Source organism: Polypterus senegalus, chromosome 2, assembly GCF_016835505.1.
Source record: "Polypterus senegalus isolate Bchr_013 chromosome 2, ASM1683550v1, whole genome shotgun sequence".
NCBI classification, from domain to species: Eukaryota; Metazoa; Chordata; class Cladistia; order Polypteriformes; family Polypteridae; genus Polypterus; species Polypterus senegalus.
In genome coordinates, this window is record NC_053155.1 from 276,994,576 (window position 1) to 277,006,749 (window position 12,174).

A 12,174-nucleotide genomic window follows, 5' to 3' on the forward strand; every position below is an offset into this window, starting at 1 on the left:
TTTTAAGCGCAATACTACTTGGATACGTCTAGTTTTAGCGAGACCGAACTGCACATTCTGTATTATGGGCACGGATCATCTGTTTTTCTCGTTCCATTATAGTAATACATTTTGGAATGATTTATTCAGTTGGCTGCAGTCAGAAATTCCGTATCTCTGTCGTTTTACTAGAAAAGATGTGATCTTTTTGATTTTAACGTAGGATAAGAAACTTAAAAGTGTTTATTGAATGTCCTCATTTTAGAAACGTTCTTTATTCACAAGTGTAAATATACCCAAACTACGGAAAAAGTTAAATATTATTAATAATTTAAATTTATATGAAGCGACTCCTTAACCCCTTTTTCTTCTTATCGTTCTCTCGTCTGTCTCTTGTATTTGTTTCTTCTTGTGTGCTCTGTTTAATTACAAAATTGTGGAAATATGGAAATTATATTTTGCTGTATTGTTGTAAATGTTTTGTCTTGTTACATATTTTATGTATACATTGTACTTTTGCAATTCGTTAATAAAATAAAATATTAATTAAAATGTTTTAGCGAGACTAGCCCTAAGTAAACAAAGTTCTTTCTTAAAACGCTGTCAGACTTTCTAAGCTTCTCGGCCACCGTAGAAAAAGACGGCACCTCCTGCCTGTTTTGTCAGAGACGGACGGGAAAAGCCAGTTTGAATACACCGGAATATCAAGATGGAGGAGGAGGAGGAAGAGAACAGCCTTAGCAATGATGAGCTTTTGGACGATTGGCTCATTGAGTCAATTAAACTGTAAGAAATATAACATCATCTGCTAATGCAAAGACATTACATTATAGTTGTACCCTGTTTAGTTGCATTAAAACAATCGAATAGTATTAGAAGTGAAATCATACTAACCGTTACTTTCGTTTTTGTAACGCTTGGGGGAATATCAGAGCAGCTACGACACCGATACCTGCAGTACACAGACACGGCAGCCCGGCTAAAACGCGACTGGCAGGCGTAACGTAAATGCCATAAACGTTTCAGCTCAGCTTTGCACCTCGCCGAATTGAAACGTCAATCGTCTATTTTAGGTGAACATAGGTGCTTTATTTTACGCTGCGTATTGCACAATTGTTCATCAGTGCTCCGGTGTGATAAATTACATATGCAGTTTTACTTTGTTTTATGTATACAGTATTTTGCAGCATTACTAAATGTATTAATGCACTGTGAAGGTTAGATCACAAAACAAGACCTGAACGACAGGTGAACATGCCAGCTTGCTTCATTCATCTGATAGCTGTAGTGTTCACACATGTCTTTTACGCATGAACATGCAAACTTTAAATACTTAATACTTTGCTGGCACAGTGATTTGCCTCACAATTACTGTAAAAGAAGCCTGCCTGGTAACAAAGTGTTTGTGCTTGAAGAGAAATAGCTTCCTATAATAAATAAATGAGCAAAAAAAAAAACAAAAACTGGTGAGACGAAGAAGGGTCACAGCATGTTTTATGTGAATGATTAATATGAAACCTTTTATTGAGAACAAAACATTATTTACTTGGTGTGAAAGTTTAATATTTTACTTGAAAACACTTTGTTGAACTTTTCACTGTGATTTTGTAACATAAAAGGAAAATGTCAGCCTTGTGAATTGTTAATACAGTACCTACAGATGAACAACACATGTTTATAATATGTAACATTCAAATGTTCATTATTGTTTTAAGTGATATCTATAGCATCCCTCTGCATAAGTGCATATCTTACTCTGACAGGCATGAGGAACATTAAACAGTCTTGAATAGAGAAGACTACACTGGCAATGAATCTTTCTTTTCAAAATTCACAAAGGCATTTTTAAAGCTGACACAGCAGAATTCCATCCAGCCATCCATTTTCCAACCCGCTGAATCTGAACACAGGGTCACGGGGGTCTGCTGGAGCCAATCCCAGGGCACAAGGCAGGAACCAATCCTGGGCAGGGTGCCAACCCACCGCAGGACACACACAGCACACTCTACGGCCAATTTAGAATCGCCAATCCACCTAACCTGCATGTCTTTGGACTGTGGGAGGAAACCCACGCAGACACGGGGAGAACATGCAAACTCCACACAGGGAGGACCCGGGAAACGAACCGGGTTCTCCTACCTGCGAGCAGCAGCGCTACCAGTGCGCCACTGTGCCACCCACAGCAGAATTTCTTCCATTAAATACTGAGTTAAATATATTAGGAAAATAATTGTGAAGTTTATTTAACCTGCAAGCCAAGAACCTCTGTACATCTTTGCAGAAATTGTAGTTATGCAACTTTGTAATTTGTTTCAGATTGCAGTGACAACTTTTAAAAATGTATCTGGATATAAGAATGGAAAAATTAAGTTATTATCTATGCAAAGTAATTGAGAGGATTGAGTTCCACTTCCTTTTCATAAAAGTTTTTATAAATGAGAATGTCATTTTTTTATTATTAAAAAAGTGTTTTATCAGAATAGTCCACTTGTTAACATAAAAGTGTTTTGCAAACTTGGGTTTTCTGGAAGTGTCATGATGAACACAGTAGAAATGCACCAGAATTCAGTAAGATTACTTCTGTGTTTCACATATAAAGAATGTTCATATTGAAAGTTAGAATAAAGATTGAAAATATGATGTAAAAACATGATGTTTTTAGCTTTAATTATTTTAAGTACATGTGGGGGAATCATTTTCAGTTATGCTGTTTTTTTTTTTTTTACATTTTTGTAAAATATCCTTTTGAAGATTAATGTAGATTTTATTTTTTGTGTCTTTGTAGTTACAACAGTTTGCATGCATTTGAACTCCAGGATCCTACAAAGGTCATTGAGTGGACTGGGGAAAAAAGTAAATCTCACTTTCTTTCTCTGTATTTGGTTTTAAAAAGAATTATTTCCTGGTATCATGTTAATGACAAATTATTTCTACAGAAGAAAATGTAAACATTATGTGTTAATAAAACAAATAGTTAAAAGTAGTATAAAAGTAGTTTCATGAACAAATCTGTGACAGTCTGTAGACTTCTCCAGACTTCTCCAAATGCGTATGTTTTACATTACAGTTTTTGATATTTATGATTAATGTAAATAATTACAAAACAATGTAAAAACACATAGTTTCACCCATTTCAAATACTATGTTGTTGATTTCAATGTGTGTGGAAAACATGCAAGCACAACATGAAATTAAAATGGAATACAATGAAAGGATGCAAAAAATGTCTTTGCTTAGTCCTCGGCCACATTGATCGAACAGGTGTGATCTTTTGGCTTTATTAAATAATAAAGTTTTTACTTCAGTTCCCACATGTGACTTTCTGTGTCTTATTGAGAAAGTAACTTAACTTGACTGTACTCCAGATGTAATACATATAACTATTTTAACAATTTAGCATTACTCTAAGTTTGTAAGGATTTTATTGGAATAGTGTTCACTATAGAGAGACACTAGATAAAATAAATGATTGCGGCCCTCAGCTCCCTTCCTGTCAGATGGGCTGTTGGCTGCTTAGCTTAATTTATATTTATTGAGGCATTGTCTTGGTTTTTCTGCCCTGTCCTGGAGACCTGACTATGGAAGCAGTAGTTCATCTGCTATTTTCTAGTACTTTCTTGCTTCACATACTAGGTGGGTAATACGTTTGCTCCTCAGAGATATGTATACATAAATGCTACACCCTGTACATGGTATACATTAACTTAATCATTACTTATTAGGAGCACATACAAAATGAACAACGGAAAGAAATGTTTTTGGTAGACTTGTTACCTTGCAAAACAGCTGATTATATTACAAGAAATACTGCACTGTCAAATTAAATCATTCAGGCCAGTATACCACATCATGTCTTATTCTTCTAATGTTTCCAAAATATCACAGATTGTGATTTATAAATTATCCCTGCTTGTTTAATCAGGCCCAGTAGCAAATCTCTGGACTATATCTAATACTGTTATGTTTTTTTTTTAAATATTTAGACCAAAACAGCACACAATATTCCTCCTGATGTATCTTTACAGGTGTATTATAAACTTAAATGTGGTTTATCTTGACATATAGCACACACAGTATTTATACCTTAACATCCTATTAAACTTTATAAGGTCCTTTCTACATTTCATGAATTTAGACAGCAATGAATCTACTACAGCTTCAAAGTATTTCTGAAAATCTTGAGTCATCTTCCCCACACACACACACTTTTGAAATCAATGCCTAAAATTTTTACCCCAATGTGAGACATTACACTAAATGTCATTTTACCATATCTGCTCAAACCTAAACTTGGTCCAGTTCCTTGTGTGTGGATCACAATACTAGTGTGTGTGCTGAGCTACCAAATTTACTGACATTTGCAGATAGATTTTATGGTATTCACTGATAGGTTTTATGGTATTCATTTGATCATAGGACCCCTCTTTTGAGTAATTCATTAAAGTCCATTGTCTTTAATATATTGTTTTTTTGCTAAAGTTAATTCTGCAGCATTCTGTACAGTACACTCCTGTCTGAATCTCTAAGTTATGAAGACCAGCCTCAAATCTGATATTTTATCAAAATATTTAAAAAGCAATGGCAATTAATATCATGTAGTTCACACTACTAAAATAATTCCTTAGTATATGTAAAACCCATCTCCACCTTCTAAACACACCAGCATAAGTATATTGATGGGTTTTATGTAATGGAACAGTGGCAGCTTGCATCTAGTGTTAAGGAATTTCTTCAATATTTAGTGATTAAAAGTTTATGTGGTGTACATACTGTATAATAATTAGTTTCTTGGAACACACTTGGGTAAATTTTGTCCTATTCTTGTGATCTTATTTGTCTTTTTAAAAACAGTAACATTGTATACCTCCAATTTGTTTATTATATATTTAACCATCTTTTGTTCCTGCCTTTACGCTACTGACTGGATCACAGGTGAAAACTCAAGTAGCATATGAATTAAGAGAATTTTCTATTTTCATTTACTGTATATTTTAGTTCCCCCTTTGCTTAATACATCTTAACTGTTCGTGACCAATACACCGTGCCATGTCAGCTTTATTTCACTAATTCTTTTGTACTAATAGGTATTTGTGTGGCTGGTTTCAAATCTGGTGGTAAAAGTGAAATTCTGGAGCTGACTTTACCACAGAAACTATTTGCAAAGGAAGATCAGGTAAATAAAAAGTGCATTTTGGTAACTGGTGTAAAAATTCCACTAGATCATATAAACTCCAAACATTAATATATTGTATATAAGGCAAATAATGTGTAATGGTTAAAAAAAAGCAACACACATAAAATACTTATATTCTGTAAATACACAGTGTAAATGATGCAGAAATAGTAAAGAAAGCTCAGCAGTATGACACCCTCCCATTTGTTCTACAGTGCTGCAACATGTAGATGCACCTTTCAGGTAAATACTACATTTATGAGTCTTTCACTTTTCATATATTAGTCTGAAAATAAAAAAATGTTCTTTCTGAGAACAGTAAATTTAAAGCTCTCTGCATAAGGCTCAAGTAAGAATTTATGATACGACAACCAATTAAGGTTTTCATTTGTTAATTTAATTTTCCATCATTCACTTAACATTTATATTTATTTGCTTAGCAGACACTTTTATCTAAAGCAACTTACAAAAGAGGTAAACAGTCGAGTAACATTAGGCTAGGGCCTGTTTGTTCATCATGTGTAATAAGACAAGTAACAAAAGTTGATTGCCTCAAGTGAAAAGATGTAATAACTCATACATTTACAATCAATAAACCAATTACACATAAATAGCCAAGAATATAATGTATTTCAGTTAGACAGATATTAACAAAACAGATGGGTCTCCAGTTGCTTCAGCAGTACGGATGGAGGTGGACAGCACATTCCACCAACTCAGAACAACACACAAAGTGAGTCTTGGTTGAGATTTAATGCCATATAGAGGTGGCATTACTGTACATTCTTCCCTGGCAGACCTGAGTTGGCGATAAGGAGCATAGCATTTCACCAGTGTCTCTATATACTCAGTTGCTGGGATTAGAACTTTATGTGTGCTGCTACATGGAGCCAATGTGGCAACCTGAAGAGAGAAGTGACTTAAGTACAAGACGGGCCACTGTATTTTGTATTATTTGCAGCAGTTTGATAGAACATGCGGCTACTCCTGCCAGAAGTGAGTTGCAGTAGTCCAGACGCAACAACACCAAAGCCTGGACCAGAAGTTATGCTGCATATTCTGTCAGAAAAGGTCTGATCTTGTGGATGTTGTACAGCACAAACCTGCATGAACACGAAACAGTAGAAGTGTGGTCAGAAAAAGATAGCTGCTCATCAATCACCACACCAGGGTTGTGAACAGGACTGGCAGGTGTTAGTGACAGTGAGCCAAACTGTACAGGGATGGGTAGGTGAACAGACTGGCTGGATGGGATCACAAGAAGCTTGGTTTTTGCCACGTTGAACACTAGGTGGTGGTCTTTCGTTCAGCTTGAGATATCATTAAAACATGCGGAGACTCTAGCCAATACCATATTGTCCTCTGGGAGGAATAGTAGGTACAGCTGTGTATCATCGGCATAGCACTGATAAGAGAACCCATGCAATTGGATGATGGGGCCCAACAAGATGGTGTACAGAGAAAAGAGGAGAGGACCCAGCACCGATCCTTGAGGTACAACAGTTGTCTGACAACTCCCCTCACCAGGACACACTGTAGGATCTGCCAGAGATGTAGGACTCAGACCATCTGAGAGCAGTCCCAGTGATGCCAAGGTCAGAGAGGTGTGGCAAGAAGGATATTGTGATTGACTGTGTCAAAGTCAGAAGAGAAATGTAGCATAATCAGGACAGATGAGATGTTGTTAGCTCTAGTAGCTGGTCAACCACAGTCAGTTGAGTGGTTCCTCTTGAATTAAATGAGTTGCTTGTAAAATATAATAATAATTAAATGATGTATACATCCCAGCCAATAGCAAATATATTGTGAAAAACAGCGTTTAAGACATAAGCTAATTTAGGTCTGTCTGCTTATTTGATTTGTGCATTCAGCATGTTGATGTTTTAAAAGTCTGATGTGCTGCCATCTTTGTCTTTTAATGATTTATTAAGTTCCAAAACCCTGTATTTTTTTCTTATCCTAGGGTCCGGTGTTGAGGCATTTTTATGTTTCATAAGTTGGTTTGTAAGATACAGATTGATGATATAGACAATTTCATTACATAAAATCGTTGACTTATGTCAGACAAGTAGTGAAAATAAAGAGTATGAACCAGTCTGTGCAGTACCATAGGTTGATATGCCATGAGACCTGCACGATTGATACTCTCAAATAAGTTAATCATCATTAGTGACATAAAAAAGAGAGATGAAGTAAGTGACCAGGCTGTTAGTATTTTAGTAGCTTGATGATCAGTTTCTTTGATTGGCCGTTTTGAAAGAGAAACCTCAAAATGATTGATAATTTTAACAGAATTAGGGGTTGTAGAGAGAAAAAAGGAGTTAACTTTAAAAGCACTTTATTTTAGACAAATTATTGCATATACAGTAAGTTAACCTTTGAATGAAGTACATCTTTGCAGCTGTTTTTTTTTTCTCTTTTTCTAATGAGCTTATAATGTTAGATAAACATATTGAACATATTGTCAAAATTTCTTGCAATAATGTCTGTTCTAATGTAATTAGAAAATATTTGTAAATTGAATTATTGTGTAAAGATGTAGATTCATTCATCTGACTTTGGGATTTAAGAATTCTTTGCTGAAAATAATTTTTCTTCTTACATATTTGGATGTAAAATTACATGAAAATAAAATGTTATTGGACATTTCTTTTGCCTAATTGTAAGGATATTTTCACTGGTGTCTTTTTAAAATATTCTGAGCTATTCTGGTTTTTTTTTCAGCACTGTTACAGTATACATGTATCAAAAATAAACTTATTAAGATATTAATTTAATAGAGTTTTTCTCCTTTCTTAGGGTCTATGCCCTGAGCGAGACTTTAAAGTGGAACATGGAGGATTTTCAGAGAGACCAATTTACTGCTTAAAACATGTACAAGGAACAAGGTAATTTATGTAATACACTATTAGATCAGCCAGATCTAATTACTAAAACTTGTTTAGCTTTTTGAATAAAATGAAACAAATATAGTTAGAGAAATGCATTTATGTGTAAGACTCTTATTTTTACTAATTCGTTTTTTACTTAATGCATTGAAGTTCTTTAATATGGTTCTTCTTTTTTTTATTCAAATTAAGGCTGTTAGTCTCTAGTGGTCCACCTGACAACTCTTTACAGATTTGGCGGATTGGTGTTGATGACAGTGGTGAGAAGATAAGTTCTTTGTATTGCATATTAGCTGTAGTTAAACATTTATTTAATCTGCTCTTTTATTTATTCATTTTGTTATGAATTACCATCAATACACAAACATATATTGTAGATATTTTAATACTATAAACTTGGAGAGCTGTTTAAAAACAAAAATTGCCAACAGTATTGTTAAAATCAAATGTATTTATCTTCACAAGGAAATAGCTATTCCATTGTTATTACATGTCATCATCAGAAATTATAAAATAAACAGTAAGGCCAAATCCACAGGATCTAATTATGTGTTTAAAATATGTTTTCTTTTGCACCCCCTTAAATGAACACATTTCAGAAGTCTTCATAATGCTTAAATTGAGTTAATTGCAGACACATTTATCTTAACCGTAAGCATTATACCCTAAAGCACTGTGGGGTGGACACAACTTTTATCTTCAGATACTGAGGGATCTGCACTGGCAATCGGAAGGTTGCCGGTTCGAATCCCGTAAATGCCAAAAGGGATTCTGCTCTGTTGAGCCTTTGAACAAGGCCCTTAACCTGCAATTGCTAAGCGCTTTGAGAAGTGAGAAAAGCACTATATAAATGCAAAAGAATTATTAATTATTAATTAAATTCCAGGTATATGTACATTGTAAAAGAATTTTGATGCAAGTGGTGAGCTTTTGTCTAATTACACTTTCAATATATATCTTAATCTATACAGAGTAGTTTTTGAGTAAAAAATGTGCAACATGTGACCATGATGAGTAAAACACTGTTAAATTTGCTGCAGGTTTGTGCAGTATACCAGTACTAAAAAAGTACTGAAAACTGAATTTTTAAATTGGTATGATAGCAGCATTTTATTAATTTTGGTAATGGAAGTAAATGGTTTTCAAGCTCTTAACACTCAGTTGTTTATAAGTGAGATCACATCCCCCCTGCTGCTCTTCAATGAAATCTACACATTACGTCCAGCTCGATTTACCATGGGGCTCCCCACTCCCCAGATACCCCTTGTCAATCCTGGTTTATGAATGTAAATATTAATTTAAACTGTCTGGCAATTCCAAGGGTAGAAAAGCTCCTTGTACTGATTTGCGGAGTATGGCAAGGCTGGGAAGAGTAGGGAGGCTGCTGTGAGAATTGGGGAGTCATCAGTTATTTGCATTCATACCGCTTTGGTAGTGGTACTGAGTTCCAAAAGCTGGTATTGATTCTGAAGTCAAAATTTTAGCACCAATCCAAAACAACTTTACTGACAAGTACTTTAGTACTAGGGTGTTGTACCGTGTTAGCCATTATGAATGTAGAGAAACGCCAAGCAAAATGACACCTTTTATTGGCTAACTAAAAAGATTACAACATGCAAGCTTTTGAAGCAACTTAGGCCCCTTCTTCCTTGCCTGAAGAAGGGGCCTGAGCTGACAAGTACTGTAATTAATATATTTTTATTGAATTTGAAGTGTAATTTGTTCAATTTAATAATAATAACATTAAAACATTTTATTTATATAGCACCTTTCCCATTGCATATTTTTTTATTTTTGTCTGTTTGTTTAATCTTTTAGATGTCATCAGGCTATTGAACTGTATAAACAATGAAGAGCTAAACAACCATTGGAGCAAAATAGCTACCAGTGCAGCTGGATCGCCTTGTGTTCTGCATGGGACACATGTGAAGAATCTTCAAGTCACTGAAATAGAGTCTACAAAAAATGTGTTTTTACCAGGTAGTTATAAACTGTTTCACTTATTTTCCTCTCAGAGACTGTTAGGAAAAGTTGTTTTATAAAGGTGTACATTAAGATATTTCACCATGCATCAATTTTCTGATTTCACTTTATCAGTGAACACATCCCACTTTCACTGACTTTAAAGTAGCAACAAATCCTAAATATATTGTTAGTTTATTGCAGAGCACAGTTGTGCATGCAACTTGATATAGTCATACCTATCCAGTTACAGTTACAGATTACTATAACAAGTGGTTTTCTGTGTGTGAGGACATCCTAATAGATGTTAGAATGTGCTAACCCCACACAAAATGCAATCAATCATTCTATTGGTCTTTTGAGATTTTTGAGATGCGAGACAGAAGAGCTCACCACCGTGTCATTAGATTGTTACCCATCATTACAACATAAAGGTATGTGTTGTTATATTGAGCCTGATATTTCTTTGCCTCTCTTTTTGTAGGAATTGCCTCTGTGGATTTAGTAAGCAGCCTTGAGTTTTTGAGCAAAGATGTATTTCTCGCTTGCTCCGTCAGGGGCCAAATGTGGTTAATGGACATGAGACAACAAAAGGTTGTAGAAGCGCAGGATATATGTGCTGTGCCAGCTGAAGATTTCTACTGGTGTATGGGAGTTGAAAGGAGAAAACCTGATTTAGATGCTGTGCCCTGTAGAGTGGCAAAACTTTCTTCTGCTGGCCACATTTTCGTATCAGATGTGCGAAATTTGGCAAAACATGTGTGTCAAAGAAAAGTGAGCATTCCCTCGCCAGTAGCTGAAAATATGTTTATGAATGTGTCATGGGCACCTGCTTTGGATAACAGTATTGCCATATCTGGTAGGTATATTTTTAAAATTTCCGTCACTTCATGTAGGTACATCCTTTTTTTTCTAGGAAATTATATTTGAGTATTTTTGCTAGCAACTGAAACTTTAACTGTATTGCCAGGCAACATAATTGCTAGAAATTTCTCTTGGTGTTACATCTACACATGTTAACAATTTACTGTATATAGTATTAAAGAACACAATATACAATACATGACACCATCACATTACATACCGTAAACATAGATATACAAAGCAATATAGTAAAGCAGAATTGTACTCCATCCCAGTAATATATTTCATAAGTCCTATATAAATAAAAAAACAAAACTTATATTGATTGGAGGAGACTAGAAATCAGGAAGAGACAGATGAATCAAGAATTTGCTTAAACATGTGTGTCTGCAGTAGGTAAAAAACTGTTTCTATGCCTAGTAGTTCTTGTAACCTTGTCTACTTTGTTTCTACTTTTAATATGTGTTTGTGTTCATTTGTTTAACATTACGTTTCTGCTCTGTGTCCCAGGTTTCAGTGGATCCATAGAGATCTATAACACAACATCCTGGCATTCCACTGATACTGAAGCATGTCCAATGTTTGTTCATAAAGGTCACACAGTATTAGAAGACAGGGATGATGGGGAAATCCCTTTAGTTACGGCACACACATGGCATCCTTGGAAACCAAGGACAGTTTTATCAGCAGCAACCGATGGATCATTACAAGTATGGGAATGGCGATGATTAATGTATTTAAAATAAATATAAAATCATAACCTGGATAGTCTTTACTTCTTGTACTCTTGTGTTTTGCCTAATGTTTTTTTTGTGCTGAATTAACATTTATGAAAATAGTTTATACATATAATATCTATTTCTAATCAACTTCACATGTAATGCATGCCCTGGAAAAAAAGAACAAAAGTACTTTGGACAGCAGCGGCAGGTTTATCATAAACAATCGTATTGGAGAACACTTCATGTCAAAGTGTTCCACCTCCATTTTAGATTAGCATTGATCCTAAATGACTCATTTATCTGAATAATTTAACATCTGCATCATGCCAGTAATAAATGATGCAGAATACAATTGCCTGCTAAGTAAAATATGTTTACTTTAAACGGATGCAGCAAATAAAATAAAAGTGAGATTTGAGAAATATTTATGATTAAATGTTTGACTAGGAAAGTGAAATGAACAGTTTGTTGATGTCAGTGGATCACAGGCCGTGTGCATTTACCGCATATAAAAGATTTGCTAGCAGGTATGGTACCAGGTTTGGATTTAGTTAATTGATTCTGATATTTAAACTTAACTGAATTG

General features: G+C 34.8%; 1 protein-coding gene across 2 annotated transcripts; it reads left to right on the plus strand.

Moving 5' to 3' along the window:
- Nucleotides 1-646: 646 nt before the first annotated feature.
- On the plus strand, nucleotides 647-11,632 carry wdr73 (WD repeat domain 73). Of its 2 annotated transcripts, XM_039745622.1 has the most exons (8): nucleotides 647-765; nucleotides 2,765-2,832; nucleotides 5,064-5,152; nucleotides 7,952-8,040; nucleotides 8,233-8,300; nucleotides 9,859-10,020; nucleotides 10,487-10,861; nucleotides 11,377-11,632. In XM_039745622.1, exons 1-8 carry the CDS (start codon nucleotides 689-691, stop codon nucleotides 11,592-11,594), a joined length of 1,146 nt encoding a protein of 381 aa, XP_039601556.1. In that variant the 5' UTR covers nucleotides 647-688; the 3' UTR covers nucleotides 11,595-11,632. The 2 variants fall into 2 exon arrangements, with proteins under 2 accessions (XP_039601556.1, XP_039601557.1); XM_039745623.1 differs by lacking the exon at nucleotides 5,064-5,152 and having other exon boundaries at nucleotides 656-765.
- Nucleotides 11,633-12,174: the final 542 nt, after the last annotated feature.

Excerpts from the sequence above, each read along its gene's own strand:
- wdr73 (XM_039745622.1), top strand. The coding sequence starts at position 689 with ATGGAGGAGGAGGAGGAAGAGAACAGCCTTAGCAATGATGAGCTTTTG. Across the intron at positions 2,833-5,063 it reads TGAGTGGACTGGGGAAAAAA|GTATTTGTGTGGCTGGTTTC; the intron begins GTAAATCTCACT and ends TTGTACTAATAG. Across the intron at positions 8,301-9,858 it reads GATTGGTGTTGATGACAGTG|ATGTCATCAGGCTATTGAAC; the intron begins GTGAGAAGATAA and ends TTAATCTTTTAG.